Here is a 24,924-nt window from a genome sequence, read left to right as displayed (position 1 = left end):
GGGCTTTGTTATAAGATGAGTATTTCAATAAATGTAGCCAATTCCTTCTTCTTTGTGGCTTGGGGGTATGGTCTGCTATAGAAGCTGTATAAATGACGCTGGAAATGTCATTCCCTCGCACATAGGGGTAGATAAGATGTTTGGGAAGGATGCGTATGTTGTTTTTTAGTCGTGCGTGTCTTTGACTGGTATTCCATTGGGCAAAGGTTGTTTTCTCTTCTGAAATTTTGTACTCGTATTTTCATGTGCAATTGTTCTCTTGTTCTGCACTTAGCATAAAATCAGTTGCCAAACCATCCAGGAGCGGATTTTACAGGGTCTACATTCTAACTCCGTTTTCATTTTCTTGATATAAACCAAAGTAGGACGTGCACTGTTTTCGGTTTCTGAACCGGCTGGATTCTTTAAACACAAACAGTGAAGATGGAGTTACAAGTTACCACATTGTTTGCAGATTAATGTGGTACTTTTCTAGATTTTGGAACAAGTTTACCCTTGGCTAATGAAGCACATTCCACAAGGTTCCTGTTCTACCTTGATGTGAATTGAGCTGGTAATTAATTCTTCGCCCCTGCATCCGCTCCACCAGTCTTACTTCCATTTATAATCTTGTTATCTACTTGTGAAATCTCTTTTTCGTCTCAGCCACAATAGATAGAAGCCTTGAAACACCTTGAGTCCAAATGTCATACTCCTTCTGATTCCTGCATTCAAACTCCACGATTCCACGCACTTCCGTCTTCAGGCCAAAGTACCTCCTTTGTTCTCCATCCTCGAACAGGTGTCTCCCTGGCCACGCCGGCATGTCTTTACAAACATCTAACACTACGTCTGCAGTCAGATTCAAAAGAAGTGATATTCAAATTTTAGCATTCCCGGTTTGTGTTGCCCTGTAATTTAAAAGGGACCTAGTAATGCAGAAGAAGTTTACTTTTTTTCTTCTTGGTTATGGTGCTGGCTACGTGTTTGCTCTTCATTTTCAGCATCACCTGCCCCGTTCTATGAATGTAAACCGAGACAATCTTCCAGTGCAGATCCCCTGAACCATCAGAGAAAGGACAAGCAACTTTTTATTTATTTATTTACTTAAAGTCCTTGCTCGTACTACATTCATTCAAAACGACTGAGAAACTGGGGTTACCTTGCCGGGTTCGTTTGAGAAGCTCCCTTCCCCGAGCAAGCAATTCTTGGTTACAAACGCCCAAAAAGTTCTCTTCTGGAACAAATCCTTCACCGTAGCCACCGAAATTAGCAAAATCGTTATTGTTGTTGTTCCGGACGCTACCGCCTATACCAATCCCTCTCTCCACAGGAATCACCGTTGCAATATTCCATACTTCCTTTAGAACTCTTGCCTTCAATGTAGCCACCCCTCGCAGAGCTGCAGAACCAACACATTTTACAACCACACCAATAGAGAACAGGTATGATTTGAGAAAAATGGTAAAACTCATTCATTCTGTTTAACACTTTTCCCCCCGCAAGTGGTTGGAAATATTAATCCCGTTTGTTATCATACTCAAAAAGTTTCAAACCGCGTTCAACTGCCTGAGTAATGTTAAAGTCTGGTTGTGATGGAATTCACTGCAGTTAAATAAGGGAAGTGGGGCTTTCTGCTGGTAGTAAACCTGTGGCGGCAGCAGCAGTTAGAGTTGAGATATCTCCATGGGAGCGAACATTAACGGCAGAGCTAATTGCTGAGATCAAGTGTTCGCGGTCAGCTCCCATAGCTTCTGCGGCTTCCACGCACTGAGCAGCTACCAATGTTGCCGCTGAAGCAACAGCCATATCCGTTTTGGCGACCTGTTCGTCCTTTCCGGTGGTGGAAGATGCTGCTGCGGTGGCGGCTGCAATGGCAGCTACAGCTGCAGCCACTCCAGCAACTGATACAGCGGCATGAAGCTGAGCATTCTGGGTTCTGCTTTCTTCTTTCTTCTTCTCTCTCCTCTCCTTCAACCACCTCCCAACTGTCTTGCCACCAGGTGTGCTAGCACCACCACCACCACCACTATAACCATTCCGGGTGCCGCCCGTAAACAACGGTTGCAGACTGTTGTTTACGCGTAGATACTGCAAGCATGCTTCTAAGTTAGCAACCCAAATTCTTTAATTTAATTATCAACCGTGTTTCTCCAAAAAAACAAATGTAAGTAGGAGGAGAATCGGGTACGACTGATCAGTGAATAATGATATGATCTTCTGAAAATTGGAATCTGCTACTACTAGTACTCTCATTTATGATACTTGCCATGCGGGTGTACAGCATTTTTAATTTTTTTTTTAAACGACTAATAGATGAAATTTAAGCAACGGGAGAGATGTAAATATAACATCTTTGATTTTTGGAGCTTCGATCTTAGATGCTAGACCAAGATCTGATCCACATTAAAGCAGCGTATCTTATTCTTATCTTGTTGTGTCCCAAATCAACTCCTGCAAAAACATTCATGAACCCTGTCCAAGTCCAAATCCTGCTACTTTTGCGTTTGGAGTCCATACAATGTGATGGGCTTCCAACTTAAATCTTTTTTGTGCTGTCAGGGGCCTGGCAGTGTGTCCAAGATTTGGCCTTTTAGTTCAACGTTTTATGTTGTTACCAAAAAAAAAAATTTGTGAGGTTGCCAATTTTTTCTTTTACTTTCCCGTTTCCACAGCGAATTGATATACTAGTTGTACTTCCATTAGCTCTAGTGTCTAGGAAGTCAAAAGTTGGGGCATTTGGACGCCTAAAGCATTCTTGCAAAAAAAAAAAAAAAGCATTCTTGCAAAGAAAGTAAAGTATATCGAGAGTACCAAAAAAAAAAAAGCGCCCTGTGTGATCCCCACCTGTATTCTAGACGCTAGAGATCAAAAGTTTGATCCACAATCCCAACATCATCTCTAACTTTTTAATGCATTAACAGACGCTGTGATTGACTAATGAGTACATTCAAAAATCATTTCACACTAGATTCTCCTAGCCGACTAGCCCCCGCCCCCCCCAAACTGTTAGTACCATACACAGTATAGAAAACAAAGAGAAGAAGAAACGGATCCAAGAAACATTTGTTGTTAATTATAGATGAATACCAGTAGTATTTCATATTACCTTAATGACGTCTTCGAATTCCTCAGAAGGTGAAATGGGAGGGCTGTCAGTTTCATCAGTCAGGCAAACGTTCAGAGGTCCGCTACTGTGCGACAACCTTCCTGAAGTTAGAGGCGATACTTCCTGCACCCATGACATGCCCATATCAAGCTATTTGTACCCTTGACTTAATTATGCGTAGCTAACATTAACAAAGTACGTCAATGAGTTGAGCAGCCGGCAAATTAAGGAACTAAATCAACAGTTGCATAATTCTTTTGCTCATAACATAATGAAAATTCGGGTGGGTTGAACATATTTGGACGGAGTACTGACGGTTTGAGCCATAATGCGTTCAAGGACCAGTTGAGAAGTCGCAGATGAAGCAAAGGAGAAAGTGTTGCCGGAAAGCTTAGCAGAATCCTCCGCCTCCTCCTGGATGGGGTTCATGTTTTCAGCAGCAGGGGCGGCATTGCAGGCGGTGGAGTTAGCAGCAGCAAAACCAGCGCCTTTGGGAAGCAATGATGGGGTTTGACGAGCTGCTACAGCCTTGCACACCTTCATGGCTGAGGCGCTCCATGACCTCGACAGGAACTCCATCGGCTGTCTTGGACTTTCCGGCAGCTGAAGTCCTCCTGCACCTGAATTCTGTTCTGCCCACATGTAATCCATTTTTGAACACGCTAGAGAAACAACGACAATTGAGCCCGATTTTGCCTTCCACCAACTTCTCTTCTTCTTGGTTAAGAGTTAGACTGATGATAATACTACTAGTATCTGTCACTCGCTCTGGGCTTAATACTTAATAGCTAGCTAGCTAGCACTCCTTTGTCTCCGACTTTCTTTTTATAAAAAAAAAAAGGATGACGGGGAAATTGCAAAATTGGATTGTCTCTGCCTCGCTGGCAGGGTTTCTCTTTTGATAATCCTTTTTCTTTCTTTTTATTTTTTTTCCCTCCTTTTGTTTAGTTGAAAACAGAAACAACGACAGAACCTATTATTGGTGGTGGCGTCACCAGACTTAACGGAGGAATACTCTAATAATAAAGTCTTAAACCTAAACTTAAACACTCGCAACTCGCAGCTTTGCTGCGGTCGACAGGCCTTGTTTGACGTGCGGTATCTAGCCGCTTACAAAATCTTTTTTCCGTTTTAGAATCTCTCTATCTCTCTCTGGTAGTACATGTTTTCTGGGAATTGGAGAAAGTTTAGTAAGGTTAGGGAAATTTAGCTGGCTATAAGAACCCTTTTTGGGATAACCCTACTTGGACCTTTTCCTTTACTCCTTTCTTTTTTTCTTGGTGTCTTTTGCCTCCTCGAGTGTGTATTTTTGTTTTTGTTGTACTATATAATTTTTCTACGAGCAATCCTCTACAGTCAATAATTCCACTTTAAAGTCATCATATAAGCTATACCCAGAATATAAAAATCAAATCCGGAGAGTGTTGAACCAAAAGAAATGAGATAATCTTAAGCTATTCTTTTTTTTTTCCACTTTTCTCCTTAGTTGAGAGTTGAGACACGTTGTCATGGACCGTGGTGTATGCATCACTTTCTTATAATATCATAGGATGGAGATTGAACCACCATCAAATCAGATGAATGCATTACGTACCCGTATAAATTTAGAAGAAGGCACATATATATTGATACATTGATAGGAGATAAGATTTGAACCATTAATTTCTCACCCCATAATTTATGTGATAGCCAACTTCTCCGGAGGAAGTTGGTTAAAAAGGAGGGATGCAGCCAAACTGATGAATTGAATCCACGTCTTTTGATAAGCTAATTCGTGTGGATGTTTATTTGCCATATAGCTTTGTCAATGAATAACGCACACACCATAATGCTTAGCACAATCTCATAGTTTGAAAGGATAGGCATTCCGTGCTCTGTCCCTTCTCCCTTCCCTTCTATAACATCTATGGTCACAGAAAGAAAAAAAACCCCGGGAGAGAAGGGAAGGGAAGGGAAGGGAAGAAGGGGGGAGGGGAAAACCAATCTGGCAGGTAAGAGTAAATTGCCCTCTTTCCACTTCCGTTTACTGCATGCCGTATGGACAGGACGTTTTGGAACTGAAACTGATAAATGCAACTTTTCTTTCTTTCTTTCTTTCTAGAATATCGAGTTAGAAATGAAAATGTCGGGCTACCACAATGATGGAGATGCTTACCGCCGATAGTCGATAGATAGGACTGTTATACGGTGAAGTGACAATTTACTTCACATCCATGCCCCAGCTCGCCAAGCCACATTTTTAGTCACGACACGAAGACTTTTCTCAACTGATTTTTTTTTTCTTCTAGAGGTGAATTCTTTGAAAAATGAAATTTAATTCGTTCCTAAGAAGAATAGAATCTGGTCAGTGGTCAGTAGTGACTGTTCATGATCTGATGATATTGACAGTTTTGACACCCCAGAGGATGGCAAAATCAGTAAGCCTCTGTCACAATTATTTCCAGTCTCCAACGTAAACGACACGATCGTATGCCGGTCGTGTCTCAGGTAATGGCAACGTCAAAGCTCGATCAAACGTTAAGAGGTCCACACAAAAGTTATACCTATACTAAGAAGGCTGTGCGGATTTTGTACCCTGCAAATTTTGAACACTTCACTGTCATAAGGCGTGCCTGAAGACGTCATCATCTACCCTCTTTTTACGTCATCTTCCACAGCCTTGGCTCTGGTTGTCTCCCTTTTTCTCCTCTACTGCAAAGTGTATGCTGTAACAATGAAGCTTTACTGCAAAACGGAATAGTTGGGAAGGATCAGCTTTCTCTTTTAACAGCTTTCTGCATCTCGTTATACAAAGCCTATTGGCAGGGACCATCACTTACTGAATTTTGTCCATTAAAGAGGCACCTTTATTCCTTTTGCCTCGACTTCAAAATAATCAGCTCGTCATCTCCTTTTCATTCCCCCCAAATGCTTTTCGTTTTTTTTTATGTTTTTTAACAAGTCCCTCTTTTGTTCTTTGCGCCTACATTTTTGCTGCATGATCCAAAGCACCGATGGAAATTTCCCACGGAAAGAAGACAGGAAGTTTCCCACGGAAATACCAGTCTCCATCTCACAATACCCGTACCAAATCAGACTTTGAAAGCTTAAAGCCATTTTATTTCTTTTCTCCAGAGCAATCCTTCAACAAGCAGTAAAACTCCAAAGAGCCATCATGTTTTAGAAAGCTAACCAAGCGTCATTCTGAACCCTAAATCAAGAAATGGCCTAAATTCCGCAAGTACATCAGTTACTAATAACAAGGATAGACTGTTGTAAAATAAGATTGCAACTGTCCCCAAAGTGGATAGCTAGTACTATGTAGGTGGAACTCACTGGAAGAAAATACATGCACATGAAAAGACCATAGCACAAAATTACATTTAAGCAGAATATTAAAAAGCAAAGTAAAAATGAGGACTATCATACAGACAGGACCAATCAGAAATAAGTGATCTACAATGTGGTAATATGCTATCCTGCAGCTTTCCAAATAAAACAATCATCTTGAGCTCACAAAAGTGGTTTTTTTTTTTAATTGCTTAATCTTCCACTATAGGAGTAGTTTATGTACTCAGCAATCAGTCTATCCACTTTCAAGGTTGAGAATTATCTGGTGTACTTCTGAATTTTGTCCCCAGTAATTCAGTGTTATCTAGTTAGAAGCTAGACGTTGGGGCTTTAAGTTGATTTGGTGTAGTGAACTTTAACAGACAAAGGTGCATGACAAGTAGCAAGAAGCAAAACTACTCATCATAGTTGACATACCTATCAATTGCTCTGGGATGATACTCTTAGATGAAGGTCTCAACCAAAAAAAAAAAAAAAAGGAAAGAGAACTCACACAGAGTTAAAACAGGCAAAACGAAAATTGGTGGTTAAGCAAATAAGGAGAATATGACTGTCTAGCACACCAGATCTGACTAACCCTTAAAGCATGTGAAATCAAGCCAACAAGTTTTGACCTGCAAGAAATAAAATAACACAAGTTGCATCATGAACCAGAAGTACAAGAGAGGGAGATCAAATGAGGCATGAGAGGAACAGCAGTTGATTGCTCCATTTATGTTATCCTCCGGCAAAAAGCATCATAAAATGTAAGTGAACTAAGAAAGATACTCAAATACCAATTACTTTCCTTCAGCAATATTACCCACCAGAAGGTTTCTGGTAGACATCATAGTACACACAAACTGCAGGCACACGCATCATCACCAGCTAAGTAATCAAAGAAATTGAACAAATCAGTTAAAAACTTCAAATAATTATTCCTTGAGTAGCCTAGTTGAACAACAATTTATGCATGTAAAACACGAAGACTACCAAAAGAGATGATTGTGATACATCAAATTATAAGCTAGTTAACTGATCCTTTGAGGAACTTGTGATGAAATTCTCAATTTAGAATCTTCAATGTTGGAGACATTAAGTATTCCAAGTAAACTGACGCAATTGTCGAAATATCCTATAAAATTTTACTGCGATCAGTTGATTTCAAGCACTTTGAAAAGCCCAAAAAGGGCCTTGAAAACAAATCCAAGACCATAACTTGCAAATTTCACCTGAATAAAAAAAAAATATTAGTAGATTTCAGAGTGCAAGATCCGGTACAGCAAAGATGATCAATTCTAGTGAGATAATAAAAACTGAATTAAATAGCTGTAAAGCAAGTAGTAGATCGGTTGATTCAGTTCCTCTTGTAACCATGATTCAAAGACTCGGCCGAGTCGTCAACAGAACGGAGTTCTCCGATACGATATTTGGACGAGATGACTCCGAGATAATGGATCGTTGAGAATTCAGCCCGAAACGTCTTCGAGACAAATAGAAATGGTTGAATCATCCCGAACTAACTTGAATTTTTATTATTTTTGCTAATTTTTTATCGTTTTTGTTTATCGTATTTTTTTTTACATTATTCACAATTTTTAGAATATTAAATGTTTCAAAAATTTGCACCAATATGTCAAGATCGATAAGTAATGGTCCGGACCACGACTGCGATTTTGAACCATACTTGTAACAGCTTCAATAATCATAAAGACTTGGTTTAGTTGAGAGCATCGGAACATAGACAAAAGGGAAAACGGCCTGCCAGTTTCCTATCTCTTTGACTGTAAACCACTACCACCATAATACTGCTTTGTAGTTTCTCGTGAAAATTCCGCAAATGTCATTCCATGTCTCATCCTTAAAGAAAGAGGTGGCACTATGTTATGAATCTCTCGAAATAAATCCTTTGGTTCCAGCTCTGCATCGTGATTATCCTTAGCGGACAAATCAGCTTGTTGGTACCCTGATTTTAAGCGCTCCGCAGGGTAATCCAAGAGGGAGAAAGTTTTGCTCCAAGCTGGCTGCAAAAAGACAACAAAAGTTTCCCTGCTCAACTCTACCAGGTCGACCGGCTTACAAACACAATGAAGGGTGGCCCGAAGCATCCCTTTTGACAATATATCAGCTGCTTCCCCAACCTGAACGATGACACTTTCGGGAGGCGCCTTAACCATAAACACAGAATCCTTTTCTGGATGAAATATCTTCAAATATGTATGCCCACTAGGAGAGGGGAACTCTTGATCACTACTCAGTATGAACATTGGATCTGTTAAAACCGTAAATATTCCATAATCATAATGCCATTGTTGCCATAAATCACCCCGGCCACCACATGATGATTTGGCAAGAGCCCTCTGTAAACTTGCTTTTGTTGTCCCATTAGCTGGACATCTGCCATTAGACAGTCCCTTTCTTTTAGCAGCTTGTTTGATTATACAATTATCAACAGTGGAATGATAGTGTATCAGCCGCCCTTTTGCGGTGCAGGATTCCAACAAGCTCTGCTCAAGCTCTCGGCTACCAATAACCCCATCACAAATTCGTGCGAGACAAAGTCCAATCTCCATCAGCCTGATCCCTAGCTCCTTAAAGTCATGTTGGAGATTCTCAAATTCTGCAGACAACTCATCTTTATGCCTCTCTATGTCATCATTCACGACTATCGCCTCACCCTCGGTGCTATCCATATCTGTTCTATTATAGTTTAACTGTGAGGCAAAAGATGATACCATCCTATCTAAGTTCTTCAATGGAACATCACTCCCCAGATTATGCTCCTGTAAGTTCCCAAAATTTTCAGAAAACGTACTCTTTTTTTTTCAATATTTTTTTTTAAATTTTCCAGAAATATTCTTAATTAGAACAATTAGAGAAAAAGTTTACCTTGAGGATGCGGTTTTGATCCTCGTAGTTGAGTAGAGCGAGTTTGCGGGCTAGAGGAAGAAGACTTCTGCGAAGATTGGATGCAACGGGGACGGACTTGACTGCGATTAGGCCGGGTCCGGTGGGACCTAGGTTTTCCATCACGGTTTGGGTGATTAATTGCAGCCGTTGGATTTGTTGAAAAGATGAAGAAGATGAGTCTTTGGCAGAAGATAAGAGGATCAGATCAGAGTAATCGAGTTGGTAGAGTTCCAACGCTTGTTCTGCCTCCTCCATTGCGGGCAGCCCCACCCTTTCACTCATTGTATCAGGACCCTGGAGACGGCTGTCGAAGACGAATTTCGGGCGGGTTTTATTCGAAAGACGCCCTTTAATTATACAGCCGGGACGCGACGTCGTATTTAGGCAATTAAAGGGTTTGTTTCAACAGGGTGTTTATAAAATATTGCTACTGAAACAATATTGCTAATGTGTTTTGTGAAAGAAAAATATTATTATTTTCCTTTTTGGTTAGATAATATCTTTGAAAATTTTCAAAAGCATATTTCTGAATGTAGCAGAGTAGTGTATAATCAGTTTTTAGAATATGAAATGATTTAAAATTTTTACAAAATGGAAAAGAAGTGTATTAATAGCTACGTTTGTATAACTTACTCTAAACTAACCTAAAGGGAAGGGGAGTCAACAAGAACCCTGTCGAAGGAAGCCACCTGAAGGAAGTAGCCATAATTAAGTGGCAAGTCTGGTGGGAGACAATAGCTACGTAAATTCCATTGGTAACCGTCTTACTGCCACCACTAGTGTACCGGTAGCCGCGAGGCCATGGAACTGCTACTAACCTAACTGATCCATATGTTAATCTGCTCAACTTTACATAGGAAGAGAATATATTAGGAATTTCCATAGAGAAACAGTTCATATTGAGACCCAATAACGATAGCTGTGAATATAGAGAAACTCGATATTGGCTTTATAATAAACACACAAAACGGGCTTACATTTGCATCAGTAACTGAGAATGCGATCGAAACATGTGGAAACCTAGATTCCCCCTTGCATTCTTCAAGAAGAACGGGTGGAAACCTAGACCACCAAACTAGCACCATTCTGACAATCAAGACGACTTTACCATCAGAATGTTACATGTAACAAGTCAATCAAGGAGGAGAGTCGCAGAAAACAGCATAAGAGTAAAATTTCTCCAACTACTTGTCACGAACAAGCTGGCTGTTCATTGAGGATTGAGGAAACGTGCATCTAAACTCTAATACCCCATCAGCCAGAGACTAGAGTTGCCTGCTATCAGGCAACGTTCCCCTTGAAGCTCTTTGTCAACCAAATAGCAGTTTCTCTAGGAGAAACCTTCTCTGGTCCAAATGGCTTCAGTAACACTGCAAGTTCTTCGAAGCGTTCTTGCTGCATTAATTGTGCACTAAACTCGAGCAATCCTTCCAGTGCTTCAGCTCTTTGCTGGAATGATGATGTGTCAAACCTACGCTGCCGAGAATCTGAAGACGATCGGCTTGAAGCAACAGTTGCTTCATTATGCTCCGAACATTCACTTCCATTTTGTTGAACTCCAAGAGTAGGCTCAGCAATTCGTGGTGCCGCTGAAAGTGTTGGGCCAAGTATTTGGATTGTGCATTTGTCTTTTGTGATTGAAAGGTCGCGACTATATGGTGAGGCAGGAGAACACTGAGCAGATGTAGATGAACATCTGCGGATGGGGAATAGATTATCCTCAGAGGAAGTCAAGGGAAATTCTACCATTCTGTCAATACGTGGAGCATTAACTGAAACATCTAGTGAGTCCAGACTGTTTTGGAGGCGAGTGTTGGGTATATAAGGTGCCTCCAACTTTACAGCTCTCGTTGAAATTGGAAGAGACACTCTACGTGCTGATCTAGATGGTTTATTTGTTGGGGCATGTGATACAGGAAGCTGCACATGCATGCACCATGCCATAAGTCTACCATAAGAAGGCAGAATTCGAAAGTGTATCCAACATAACTACCAGACCGCAACAAGATTGAAATCAAGAACATTAATAATTTAGTGACAGAATAAACTCACCAACTCACGAGTTGAACCAGGATTGGATATCTTGGATGGAACTGTATGTATCCTAGGAGTGGAAGAGACTTTTGCTGAAGTCAATTTGGGTGTTTTGACAGCAGTTGAAACCTTTGAGGCCACAGGCAAGGCCTTCTTAACCCCTAAATCATCACTGGTACTACCAATAGACAAGCATGAGAATTTCTTCTCCATATGGCTCGTAAAATATTTGACTTTTTCAGAGGAACGAGGAGAGTCCATCTCAGTTCCAGAAATACTAGGATTCAGGGCTCTGTTATTGCCAAAAGATTGCCTTCTTTCCTTATCAGAAAATGGAGGAACAGGTTCAGGCTCCAAAAATCTGGTCTTTTTCAAAAGGTTGGAACTGAGCCATTCAACTGGAATGGTGTGTCGTCTAGGACAATTAGATTTCAGATGGATCTTTAGGACATATGGCTGAAGATGTGGGTGTCTGAGCAAATCTGCAGCCTGAAATAGGGATAAGGGAGGAAAGTCCACATGAGCTTAGCTAAAGTAAGCATGTAAAGTTCCGACATGCTGAATACAATTCTAACGAGAAGCAATCCTCCACATAAAGACAAGAAATGAGTTTAAGCAAACTAGCAACTTCCAATTTTGTTATGTATGTGATTCTGTTCCTGTGCATAATAAAAAGATTTATCTTGAATACTTACACTAGGTCTGAGTTCTGGGTTTTTTCTCAGCATGCTCTTAATTACGCCGCGACTGGAAGAAAAGTAGGAGTTAAGAAAGAGTAAAGAAAGACAGGGAGAAAGGGGGGGGGGGGGGGGGAGTCAAAGCAACTACAAAATTCTTCACAGAATTGTATGTTAAGAGGATGTGACAAAGATAAGTAACTCACAATGCACCAGAATACATAGTAGGAAGCGGTGCGACTATAGATTTGTTTATTTTATTAATCAAGCCTTGCATGTCCTGCACATGAAAATCAGGAGACAATCAGACCATAGTTACATAAACAGATCACAACCAATCATAACAATTTGCTTTTCAACCACAGTGGCTTCTCAGTGAGATAACAGGAAGCCCAAGATGGCCAGAACTGACTCCAATAACAAAAAAGTTAAGAATGAAGGTCTAACAGAATACAGAATTAGTTCATATTCTTGCTTTCTGACGATAGAATTATTTTCCAAACTACTCCTCAGGAAACAGTAATTATAATGGACAGAATTCTAATTGCATTGATCTTTCAAATAGGTAAACGCTAGCACACACACACATATATATATATAAAGTTATAAAAGCCCATTTTAGAGCTAAATTCTAACTACAATTTTAAAATTTCAAATAACCGAAGCTCCCAAACTTGACAAAATCCAAATTACGACTTACAAAAGCTTTAAATGCAGGCTTGTACGCAGTCATTTCATACATGCAGCATCCTGAATAACCCAACAATTAGCAAGGGAAGAGATTCACAAATCAAGACTAGAAGACAGCAAAACATCAAAGGCTTACCCAAAGACCAGATATCAGACTTGGATCCATATGGTATATCTGCAAGAAGCTCTGGGCACATGTAGCTCGGAGTGCCAACGACCTGCATTAGGGAAACATAGAAAGTGATCACCTATGGCATGAAGAAATAGGGGATAAAAAATCAAGTACAATAATAACCGGCCACTAACTGAGGAAGCAAGATCATCAGAAGTCAATACTTTAGCAAGACCAAAATCACCTGCAAACAAGAATACTAATCTGAGAAAAGTAGCTACCCAAAATGGGTATTATTGGCTGCTAAGTCCTAAATGAACAGAAAAATCCATAAAGATAGCAAAATCCACCAATGTCTCATTTACCTAGACGAATGTCTTGATCTTTGGTCAAAAAAATATTTGAGCACTGAAGTATATAAATATGTCAGTACAAAGTAATAACTGTGATAATAAATGCATAACAAAGTTTTCTCAAACTTTCAACATAATGCAGATAAAGACGACTTACCTTGACATCGCGGTGAAGAATATAATTACCATGCAAGTAATCAAGTGCCATCAGCAATTGAACGAGCCATCTGCAAAGCTTCTGCTCACATTTCAACTTTTAGATATGAGACTATACTTCTTATGATGGATAAACATAAGATGCATCTGAAATTGTAACGTCAGACAGGAATAAGTTAGGACAGATAACAACCTCCTCGGGAAAATGAACACCATTTGCCTTCTTAATAGCCTCCGCCCTATTATGAGGAGATGGTAATAGCAAAAGTCACATAAATCACACGTACCATGATCAGAGAAATAGTCCAATACATGTAAAAGAGTTAACCAACATACATGTCTCCTCCTTCACAATATCCTATAACAATGCACACGTAACAACCCTGCAAAAACACAATAATCTCAAAAAAATTCACTAAAACAAGCAATGTGATCATGCAAGTTTTATCAAAGATAGAAGCCATTGCAATACACCTTTGTTTGTGATTCACATGACAATTATAAAATCCTTTATCAAGATGATGGTGATTCCACATGAAACTAGCTTCCATGAGTTGAATTTCTGCATACCTTTTCTACCCAGGAATCTTTGTACTCGACGATAAATGGGTTTCGTGCTCTAGAAAGAAGCTCCATCTGAAAGTAAAAATTTGTGGATATACTCACCAAAAAGGAAAAAAAAAGAAATGAAAAAATAAAAGCACAGTATATCCATGTGAATTTAAGAAACACTTTAAATTAATAAAATCTCGCTTGACTGCATTTTTTTTAACAAGTAAGAAACTTCAAGAGCTTCGAGTTAAATTTAAAGAAATCAACTGAAAAAGTGTCAAGTTATGATTTCAACCTATGAAATCCATGATAAGGTGTAAAGGCTTAAAGCCCAATGGAGAGATTTTAGCTTGCTTAATAATCAAACACCCTACGGTTACTGAAATGCCTTTTGAAAGGTATGCCTGAGGTGCCATAAGTAGAGTTGGAGCTTTTTGTATTCGTTGACTGACCTCCTGGTGGGCAGACCTGCGCGTTCTGTCGGTTTGGCGAGCAAGACGTATCTTTTTTAAGACATACCTTGAACATTCAAAAATAGCAACAGCTTGAAAACTATGCGATCCACAACTAAAATAGTAACACAATGTACAAAAAATGGGTTGACAAACGGCATATGTAACTTGGCAGCCCATTTAAGTTTGAATGAAAAGTGCGCATAAATGGCAGAATACTGGAAACTTCCTGACCTTTTTTTTTCAAGTTTATGCCTCACGAGTAAAGCCGAGCCAAAGGAACCTTTACCAATCTGCTCCAGTATCTCGTAATTTTCCATTTTCTGCGCTTCCAATGCAACAACACCTAACTTCCACCACTAAAGATGACTCCAGTTACAGTTGCAAGAATCACATTTAAGTTACCTGCACTAGAAATTTGCCAGCGAGAAAAATTAGCAAGTGGAGTATGAATGACAAAGATGATTAGAAAGCCAAGCAAGCAAACATTCGCATCAACTCCTTCAGCTCGTGTGTTATCGTATAAACTTTCATCTGCCAAAACTAGGTGATAGGTCCGCAAATTCCAAATTTTGGTCATCTAATAGCCGAAAGCATATATATACACTAATTTTACTGTTATTCCTAGAGAGTGAGACGATACAGTTAAATATGCAATATATCCCAAATCCCAGATACCAGTGTAGAGCAGAAAATGGTGCTTTCTTTACAACTAAGAGAGGAAACAAATCTTCGATAACCAAATAGTAAAAGGGAAAAAGACTTAGATAGCAGTGCAAGGCACCAAAGAACCATCAACTATTAAAAAACGGAAGAAAAAAAAAACCAAAATAATTCGAGACATCAGGGATTTGTTAGAGCATAAAGCTAATAGCAGAAAAAGGCAGAGTTAAACACATACAAGAAACATGATAATCTCAAACCATGACCAACCACAAAAGGTAGAATAAGTGAATGAAAAAGGAACTAAACTACCTGAATTTTGGAAATACAAGGTTGTAGCTCAAGCTGATAGCATGCCGTATGTATATGTTCGTGGAGAAAAATAATACTATGAGAGGATATAACAAAATGACACAGAAGAGCCTACATATTTAGCTGCAGAAATGAACAAAAAGCCCTGGATTTTCCTCCGCTGATGTCTACTCCTACTACGATTACTATATCAATTATTTTAAGCGCCAAAGTATTTTAGAGTGAGAGAGACGAAAGGAACAGCAGAGAGCGGCGAAATAATTTGCTCCAATTCTTCAAAGTAAAGCGAGCGATGCCACAGGAAAGGCGTGGGGTGGGACACAAGAGGAAAAAGAGAGTAGAATATAGTACTAGTATGTATTTTCCTCCAGATTTCAAACTTTCAAAATTTAGACAGCGGTCCGACCCACCCGGACCCCGAGGGGTTCCCGACACAGAAACAGAGGAATAAGCCCTCACCATACGACGATAGTCCCCGTGCCCTTCGGGGTTCGGTTCACTGGTTGTAGTCCCAGTTGGGGGAGAGCCAGGTCACGGGATCGAATCCCCGGTTTACCGTGGCTGGTGATGCTTAGGGCGAGCTGCTCCCAGCCCGCAGTGGGATTAGTTGGGCCGTACGGTAACCAGTCCATGGGCCCAGATACCCACTGTGTAGAAAAAAAAAAAAAAAAAAAATACGATAATAGTCCCCGTGTTTCATGTTTAGGAGATCTTCTGGCTCATTTTATTGGGTGTTAAATTCAGTATCAATATCCCTTCTTGTTACGTAAGAATAGAAAAAATTTGAATAAGTAATATATGATAAGTTAAATTAACAGAATATTTTGTATAAATATAGAAGAAAGTGGCATTGAGAATCCCATGTGCATGATCATGATTCATACGTTCGTGGAATAGCGAGATATATATATATATATGTATTTTTTATGTTTCGCAATTTTCATGCTTAGCTTTTATATTGTGTATTCTTTGACGAGATAAGTTAAAGTACTCCCTCCTCAACAAAAATAGGCTTCACTTTTTAATTGTGTTTTTCAAGTTTAAAATCAGTTGATTAATATGTTGACATTCAATGCAGATCTTGATACATTGTTTGGATAGTGAAATTATCTCAAATAATATTTCGCTTGTATCATAAACACATTTTTCAACCCACCTTTTTATATTTTCAACCATCTTTTCATATATCATATCACAAAAAGTATTATCGTAATTATTCCAAATAACATTTCAAATAATAGTCTATCCAAACAATCATTTCAACTCCAGGGCTTCCGTCTTCTAAGATATTGAGTTAAATACTTCATAACTATATTCAAAATATAAAAAGCCTCTCCATTATCTTCGAAGAGCACTAAGTAAATTTGACGATTTTAATTATATTAATTTACACTTCTCAATATGTAAAAATTGAGAGTATAACGAGAGTAGGTCTACTTTTATAGGATGAAGAAATACTTGTTTTCAAAGTCTGTGTAGTTGCAAAATCATTTGAGAAATCTCAAGCATGAGTATGTCCATTAATTGTACAAAATGAATGCATTCGTAACCTCCTCTCTTCAGCAACTTTGACAGACAGCATGACGCCAATCGTTTTGTCCGTATCGAATTGGCACCACTAAACTAAAGCCCGTGAAGGATGATTTTGTGTTGTTGTCTTTTCAAAGAAACATTTCCCTGCAACAACCACAGACAACATCCAGAAGGAAATCTACCGGATTGGTGCAAGCGGTAGACCCAAGAAGATTTTAAGCGTGAGCCAATTCTATGTAAAATATAGGAAAGTTTGAAAGGTGAGTCCTGATTTCCGGATTTCAATCGCTAGTCATTCTCATTTAGTACTTTTGTTGTCAATTAACAACAAATCGTAATATAATACGTCTAACGTTGGCCAAAAAAAAAGGAAATAAAAAAAATTAAATATTTTATACACTGACAGTATATATATATTATCAGTATTGCATGATTGACAACTATATAAAATTTGAATTTGAATTCCAATATTTATACATGTGTCATGTATCCAACGATGATAATAGTGTTTACACTGTCAGTAGTCCCGTAAATCTTAAAAGGGGGAGGGGCGGGGGATCTTGAAATTGTCCCTTTTAAGTTTCTACCCTAAGGTTGCCATGTACAGATCAGATGCATGAAAACGAATGGTGGTGTCATGGACTGGCATAAACATGAATCTAAAAAGGTGAAGAGGCAAAAGCAGGTGGTTGTGACGTTAATAAGTTCAAGTGCGGGCAAGCAAGCAAGGTGTGATTACTATAATAAGTGGTAGGTGGGAAGATTTGACATTCTATCCGCATAAATCTTTACGTTTACCAACTTCAATTTTCCCAACTGTACTTAATAGTTTAAAAAAAATTCATATGCACAGTTTTCAAAAGTGAAGAAATTTGCTTTGGATTAATTTATTTACTCAACAAACTTTGACCGGAGCTGGAAAAGTGGGTGCTTGAACGTAAATATGTTCATTCAATTATACTTGTATATATATCGGTGTGGTAGGAGAAGAAAAAGCTTTTATGCTTATTCAATTATATCGGTGGATACTATATTGGGCAAATTATCCATTTGGCCCTTGAACTTTTAGTTTAAGTAAAATTAAGCCCTCTAACTATTTATAGTCAACTTTTAGCCCTTAAACTTGTAAAATTGGAAACCCGTGGCCCTTTTACCTGGTTTATCCGGTTTTGCAACTGAAAAATTAAATCACACGAATGGCAATATGCTTTAAAGGAGGGCATTTTTGTCCGTATATTCTAAGCAAAAAGTGAACAGCTCTATCTTCTTCCCTTTCCCTAAACCAACCTGCCATCGACGGAAGATCAGCCTCCAAGAACCCCAAGACTTACAAATACTACAGTAATGCCATCATTCAAAGATTCAGGGACAACCCCTCCTTCCCCCCCTCCCCCAACAAAAAAAATCACTTTTTCTGAAGTCCGCAAGACCATCGTTGGAGACGTCGGCTCCATTCGCGGGGGTTTTTGATTTCTTGCAGGTCTGGGGTTTGATTAATTACTCTCCCTTTTCTTCTTCTTCCTCTTCTAATAAAGCTGCCGCTGCCCCCCAACAACTCTCCCACAATGACAGCAAGGACTCCTCCTCCTCCTCCGCCACCAAATCTGCTAAATTCAAGGAGGAAGCATACTCCTCAATTCCAGCTGTGACCACAATCTCAAATTTATTACTCAGGAACTCCAAAAATTCTTCCATAAATGGCCTCTTTAACACGAAGAAATTCACTCTTTCTCCATCTATCACCAGCCTAACTATGAAATCATACTTTTCTAGAGCAGGGCCCGGCTGGGAATGCACTAGAGTCTTGTCCAAATCAAGAAAGACAGTGTTTTTCTCTGGCGAAACCAGTGGTGGAAGTGCAGAACTTTTTTCGTCATCAAACAGAGCTCTTCTGATGCTACTTTTGGGATCTTCAGAACCCTTTTGAAGTAACTGATACCCCTATTTTCTTGGGCTCTTCTTCTTAATTGGAGTTGAAATGCGCGCTAATTTGAAAAAAATCTTGATGAGGCGGTGGTGGCAAGTGTAAATGGACTTGTTAATCGACGCAAGCACCACTAAAGCAGCGGCGGAGGCATTCTTTACGGGGGATTTTTTCGGTGTTGGTGGCTGTGGTGATGGTGGCACGAATTTTTTATGGACTTTGTTGGGGTTTTCTTCACAATCTTGGACATAATTTTTGTTGGATTTCGTGGAGAAGATCGAGAAATCAAGACGAAAGGGGAAAGGAAGAGTGGTTAATTGATGCGATTTTTAGTGGGGGAAAGGAGTATATGAGGAAACCAAGAGAGAATAGAGTGGGCAGTTTTAAAAATTTTGCTTAGAGTCGGACTCAGTTATCCCCAATTTGCAGAAGCTTAAGAACTCTAGAAATCTGTGCCTATTTGGTTGGGTTAGGGAAAGGGAAGAAGATGGAGTTGTTCATTTTTGTTTAAAAGATGCGGACAAAAATGCCCTTCTTTCCGGTTGCAAAACCGGTTAAACCAGGTAAAAGGGCCACGGGTTTCCAATTTTACAAGTTTAAGGGCTAAAAGTTGACTATAAATAGTTAGAGGGCTTAATTTTACTTAAACTAAAAGTTCAAGGGCCAAATGGATAATTTGCCCTACTATATTGGCTACTTTATGCTGTCAAACTTATGTACCGATGCTGGGTGGAAATTCTTTTTCCCTTCTGTATGTATGTACAAGAATATGCTCGAAGCCTTTGGATGCTTTTAATATTTTTCAACTATTATTTAATTTTCATCATAAATACTACTAATATTTATTAAAAAAAATTTATTTTTTTTTATAATGAGAGTGTTTGCCCACGGATGAAAGCTGTAGGTTTGCAACCCAACCCAACCCAAAAAAAAAAAAAAAAGTAAGACACGTGGGCCGCACAAAAGTGGACCCAAGGAGGAGTGCTTTTTCGGGTCATAACTGGGCCTAAACTAGGATTGTTGGACTTGCATCTGTGGGTTACGCGAGAATAATAATATATCTAGCTAGTAGAAATTCAAAAACTTGTTTATGCCGACATTCGTCGAGTTTGAACGTGATACATCCGCAACAGCATCTATAATCAACAAAATACGTATCTATTTTGTGGATTAGTATTTAACTTTCCCTTGACCTTGATAGATTGAAGACTATATAAACACCAACCACCCTGGGAATCACCAAGAAATTCTGGGCTTGAAAATCAATGTGAAATTTCAACAGACATCGATAAAGAAATATATATATATATATAAAGAAAAAAGCCATGGTTTTTCTTCCTCAGCTGCATTGAGTCGTCGTCGTCGTCGTCAACAGAAGAAAAGGAAAGAAATTTGGAGAATGACATTTCCACAATGGGTCGTTCGCTTTGTTCTCTCGTCAAGGACCATTTATTGTTATCTTTAATTTTTAACCAGTTGGAGAGGTCAAACTGAGTGATTATAGGACGGTCAATGATCAGTCTGTACTTTTTAACTTTTTAGTCTTGAGAATTGAGTGGCCCGTGGGCTTGGGAATACGAAATGGTGCTTAGGCAACTATCTTTTGTCTTCCCCTAACTTCTGCTTTCCCCTCGCCGAAGATGGAGCCCAATTTCTACCAAGACAACGTCTAGGCCACATTTTTCTTCTTTAAAAAAAAAAAAAAAAAAAAAAAACAGAGAGGGGGAGCGTAAGGAGGCTGTGGTAGGGAGTTAGTGGGTATACAGACCCAACTAAACCACATTTGTATAACCTTTACTCTATCATAATTTGGGGGGAGGGGGAGCGTAAGGAGGCTGTGGTAGGGAGTTAGTGGGTATACAGATCCAACTAAACCAAGAGAGTGTTCTGACATAACCCTTAATTTTTTTCGCTGCAAGTGAGGTTTGAACTCTTACCTACAACCCAAGGATGGACTTAAGCCCCTCCCTGATGGCCACTGAGTCATTCACCCAGTGGTTTCGACATTAGTATCTCATTGAACGCCTTATTCTTGGAGTAGTAGGGCGAAGGGAATGAAGAAAAGAAATTAGTGAAAATTGATATATTATACTACAAAACTTAGTGGGTCGGAGAAGCATTATTCATTAATGGGTGCCACATGTAAAAAAAGGAAAAAAAGAAAGAAAGGAAGATACTGTGACTCCTAACCTACTTTCGAAAAGCTGATATGATATGGCAATTTGAAACGTAGTATCAAATTCATACTCAAACACATGATGTGGATACTTAATTTGTTAACAACCCCACGTTTGTCTTTCAAATATAATAACAGGTACCGTCCTCAATCTCCACAGGAGCCTCCTTCCTTGTTCTTTTTTGTTTCGAATGCCTGTACTTTATCTCCTTTTCTTTCATTTCTTTTCAGATTCCCACCTTTTGTTTCTTCTGCTCTTTTTTTTTTTTTTTTTCATTTCTTTGGAGATTTGAGCAGGAAAACGCAATTTCTTTTTGTATATAAAATTGCATGAGTGAAATTACATTATTACAATGTCCCCCACTGTATTGCATTCGTTCCTGCCAAGTTTCATAAGCCACGGAGCTCCACGATAATTAATTCAGCTCCTTCGTTTTCCAGTGGGTCATTTTTGTGGAGTACCGGTGGGATATGGTATGATAACGTCGGATCCCAGGACAGGCCTGAGTCGTCCCTCACGAGGCATGGTTGGCACCGGCCGGCTTCGATGTTGATTCTCCACTTTCAGTATTGCGTAATCTTGGACCACCGTCTTTTTCCACATTTTTCGTCCGGTGGCTTCATCCTGCGAATCTAATTAGCAACTCGTGTTTGGTGGGTGGGTCAGCAGGACCATACCCGCATTTATAGTGAACTCTCAGAGGAAATTGCCATCAACTTCTAACACAGCAAAAAAGTTCTATTCAGCGGTTTTTTTTTTTGGGTGGGTGCGACTGGATATCTACAACTCGATCTCTTTACTATCAGTTACAGGCATTTCATGTATAGATTAATTACTCGTGACATTTTACCATGTTTAGAAAACATAGCTGAAAATCAAAGCTCCTGGTTGTCAAAAAAAAAAAAAATGCTGAAGTCCTTTTTTGAACTGTAGGTCGGAGGTTCGAATCTCACGTATAATGAAAAAAATTCAAAAGAGATGCTAGAGCACTCCTTTGATCTAATCAGGTCTCTTTAGGCTACTCCTTGCAGAGTAGGTTAGATTAGATTCAAAGGAGGCGATAGAACACCCTTTTCTCCTTTGAATATAATCAGATTTCTTTAGACTCTCCTTGTAGAGTAGGATAGATTAGATTATACATACCCCACCTATAGTGAAAAAAATGCAAAGGAGTTGTTAAAACACTCATCCAAATGAGGTGTTAGAACACCCCTTTGACGTAGATAGGTCTCTTTAGGCTTTCATTGTAGAGTAAGATAGATTAAATTATACAAATGTTATGTTGTTGGAAAATTGCTAGCTGAAAAGCAGTCTGCGACTTTAATTATTCTCTTGCCTGTAAGCCAGCATGGTGGCATACGGAACCATCTCCCTTTTCCCTTTGCCTGGGTCGATCCCTGGGTATGACAAACTCTCAGAGCCGCGCCCTCCCTTTATTCTTTCCTGTCCGCAAAACTCCAGTTATATGAGCTGAGAAATCGCCTATCTTCTGCTCTAACCTACCCCTATCCTTCCCATTCCAACAAAACAGTTCTACCACCCATTCCAACAAAACAGTTCTACCACTAGAGGAATGGGGCCATGTCACATGCCTTGCCCACTCAATCATAGAGAGACCAATAACTTTTTCAAGTCTCAACTCTGATCTACTTGTACCTTGGGATCATCAAAACTCAACAATTGCTCAGGCAGGACATTCTTGAGCATTATTAGTGATTCCTGCATACTATTGGTCGACCAATGAGCTGATTTATTCCCCGTAGACACCAACGGAAGATTTCTGTGGGGCTGATGTTCTGATACACTGAGTATAAACTCACTCATGGTGCCTTCCAAAGTTTTCCACAAAGTTCCCAGCAAAGTCGATCAATAATGCCAGAAAGAAGAGATCTCCGAGTCAACTGCCTAACAAAATTCTAAAAGGAATGGTTGACTCCACAACTTACTCTCAAATTGCATTTTGTTCAAACAGAGTCGATTGTGACTCACTCGTAAGCAGCAACAATAAAATACTACTACTTCAGTTTAGCAAGTAATTAAACAAACGATCGCGCGATGTTCTAATGATATGACCCGATGGAGAACTAATCCAAACTGGTCGACGACGCTGCTACGTACATCTGCACCGTGCTAGTGTAACTTAAACGTCAACCGTCCCAACACCACGAAGAAAGTCAAGGCCTTGTTTGGATTGCCGATTTCCGTCAAAAAATTACATCGTTTTTCGTGATCACATTTCCCTGTTACCTTTTTTCCCTCACATACATCAAATCGCTACAGTAATTTTTTCATGAAAAATCACGGAAAATGCAATCCAAACACAACCCAAGTTTATGAAATTTGGATTCATTTAGCGGACTTGCTGCAATTATATTCTTCTCTTTCGGGCAACAGGCACGATTGCGCAAGGGCAGTTTCAACAGGAGCAGGTATTTCTGACAAAGGAAGCTGAGCTAAGTAGATGAGAAAAGTTATGCTGCTACGTATATATTATAGTAAGCTTTAATTTACGATTCAGAATGCTGAGAGTAAAAATCAACCACTGAAAGAATAATTGGGACCTCTCAATGGATTGAGTATTATAATGCAGCTCATTATTCAGTTTCACCACAATAATTAATGCAGCCAGATTCTAACTTATTGTGGATGTCGTGAATCTGCAATAGAAAACGTAATCCCGAGAACATCCAAGCGTGCATGTTAGAGTCGTATTGAGTGCGAGGGCGAGTACCATGTTGATGGAGAATAAGGAAGCCTTTTACTAGTAAATGTGTCGGGTCTTTTCCACAAAATAGGTGTTTATAGTTAGTTAACGTAACTATGGGGTACGTAGTTGATGCCTTAAAAGTTAGGTGTCATGGCTTTTGAGGGCTTATGGTGATTTCCTTGATTATCTGAGGGGAAAGATGAAAGATTTTTTAACATTGAGAGACAATAGATGCTTTATACATAGGAAGGGAAAAGATAATTTTCGGCCAACACATACGTGTCACTGTTCAATCATACAATGAAGGAGTAAATTCTTAAATTGTGATGAAAAAAAAGTTTTTCTACAAGGGGGTAATTTTTGAAGTTAGTTCCAGGATTATGATCTTGGCATTTGTGAAATGCGAGTTTAGATACTTCGCATTTCACAAATGCGAGATCAGTCTCTCAGAAAAAAAGGAAAAATAGCTCGCATTTGCCAAATGCGAGCTGTAATACCTCACATTTGTCGAATGCGAGGTACGCAATTTGAACACAATGCCCTTGAGGTCGACCACAATACGCGACCATGAGGTCGTGTATTCAGTGGTCACGTATTACAACTCGCAGCCGCAAAGCTAAAAACGTGACCATGGGGTGGCATATTGATCCCTCGGCCATAACAAAACGAATATGCGGTCAGTTTCTTCATTCTTCTTCTTATTCTTCCTTGCGTTTTCTCTCTTCCAAACACACCCAATTCACAAATCTTTATTTTTGCTCAATAATCTTACTAAAAGCCATCAACCCAACAGCTTTTGAGCATCATACAGCCTTTCTAATCGAGAAATTATCAAATCTTTTAATCTATAAGAAATATAATTTTGTTGTTATTTATATACAAAGAATTACTAGTAGATAAAATTTTGTAATGAGAGCTCATATTTGCTAACTTCTAACTCGTGTGAGTTTTAAAATAAAAAGGATTTATTCCTCTATGATAAATGTCAATACAAAAACAAAAATGATTGTGTGCTCCTAATAAAAAAAAAGCAAATTTTGAATATAATTTTCTAGGAATTCGCATTTATCGGATGCGAGATACAGTAAAACCGAAAGCCTACTAGTTCGGTTAAGATTTATTGCCACAAATTATTATCAAGTATTGATGGCAATATTATGGGATTTTTTTTTCCAGTTCTGATGAATTTAGAGCCTTAAGTAGTAAAATTTGTAGAAATTTTCATTGCAAATTGTAAATCATTTTATAATTTGCAGTGAAATCATAAAGCAAGGG

The 24,924-nt window shown here is 39.1% G+C and overlaps 3 protein-coding genes and 1 pseudogene across 6 annotated transcripts; all 4 read right to left on the bottom strand.

Annotated features, from left to right (window-relative positions):
* Positions 1 to 320: 320 nt before the first annotated feature.
* On the bottom strand, positions 321 to 3,865 carry LOC113781033 (VAN3-binding protein). Its single transcript, XM_027326864.1, has 6 exons — positions 3,404 to 3,865; positions 3,089 to 3,211; positions 1,629 to 2,070; positions 1,142 to 1,381; positions 932 to 1,039; positions 321 to 831 (listed from the first exon to the last, which is right to left on the bottom strand). Exons 1-6 carry the CDS (start codon positions 3,737 to 3,739, stop codon positions 617 to 619), a joined length of 1,464 nt encoding a protein of 487 aa, XP_027182665.1. The 5' UTR covers positions 3,740 to 3,865; the 3' UTR covers positions 321 to 616.
* A 4,169-nt stretch (positions 3,866 to 8,034) lies between these two features.
* Positions 8,035 to 9,709, bottom strand: LOC113781041. The gene is made up of 2 exons (XM_027326875.1): positions 9,287 to 9,709; positions 8,035 to 9,180 (listed from the first exon to the last, which is right to left on the bottom strand). Exons 1-2 carry the CDS (start codon positions 9,587 to 9,589, stop codon positions 8,170 to 8,172), a joined length of 1,314 nt encoding a protein of 437 aa, XP_027182676.1. The 5' UTR covers positions 9,590 to 9,709; the 3' UTR covers positions 8,035 to 8,169.
* A 514-nt stretch (positions 9,710 to 10,223) lies between these two features.
* Positions 10,224 to 15,587, bottom strand: LOC113781004 (serine/threonine-protein kinase Nek2-like). Of its 4 annotated transcripts, none has more exons than XM_027326836.1 (15): positions 15,309 to 15,587; positions 14,568 to 14,743; positions 14,334 to 14,400; positions 13,900 to 13,965; positions 13,666 to 13,712; positions 13,523 to 13,568; positions 13,331 to 13,411; positions 13,186 to 13,228; positions 13,015 to 13,064; positions 12,845 to 12,926; positions 12,719 to 12,768; positions 12,225 to 12,298; positions 12,037 to 12,088; positions 11,360 to 11,830; positions 10,224 to 11,227 (listed from the first exon to the last, which is right to left on the bottom strand). In XM_027326836.1, the coding sequence occupies exons 2-15, from the start codon at positions 14,651 to 14,653 to the stop codon at positions 10,589 to 10,591; spliced, it is 1,854 nt and encodes a 617-aa protein (XP_027182637.1). In that variant the 5' UTR covers positions 14,654 to 14,743; positions 15,309 to 15,587; the 3' UTR covers positions 10,224 to 10,588. The 4 variants fall into 4 exon arrangements, with proteins under 4 accessions (XP_027182637.1, XP_027182629.1, XP_027182645.1 ...); XM_027326828.1 differs by having other exon boundaries at positions 14,568 to 14,738; XM_027326844.1 differs by having other exon boundaries at positions 13,045 to 13,064; positions 14,568 to 14,738.
* A 2,751-nt stretch (positions 15,588 to 18,338) lies between these two features.
* On the bottom strand, positions 18,339 to 19,015 carry LOC113773770 (annotated as a pseudogene).
* Between the last annotated feature and the right edge of the window lie 5,909 nt (positions 19,016 to 24,924).

Source organism: Coffea eugenioides, chromosome 1, assembly GCF_003713205.1.
Source record: "Coffea eugenioides isolate CCC68of chromosome 1, Ceug_1.0, whole genome shotgun sequence".
Taxonomy (NCBI): Eukaryota; Viridiplantae; Streptophyta; class Magnoliopsida; order Gentianales; family Rubiaceae; genus Coffea; species Coffea eugenioides.
This window is presented reverse-complemented; position numbering and strand designations above follow the sequence as displayed.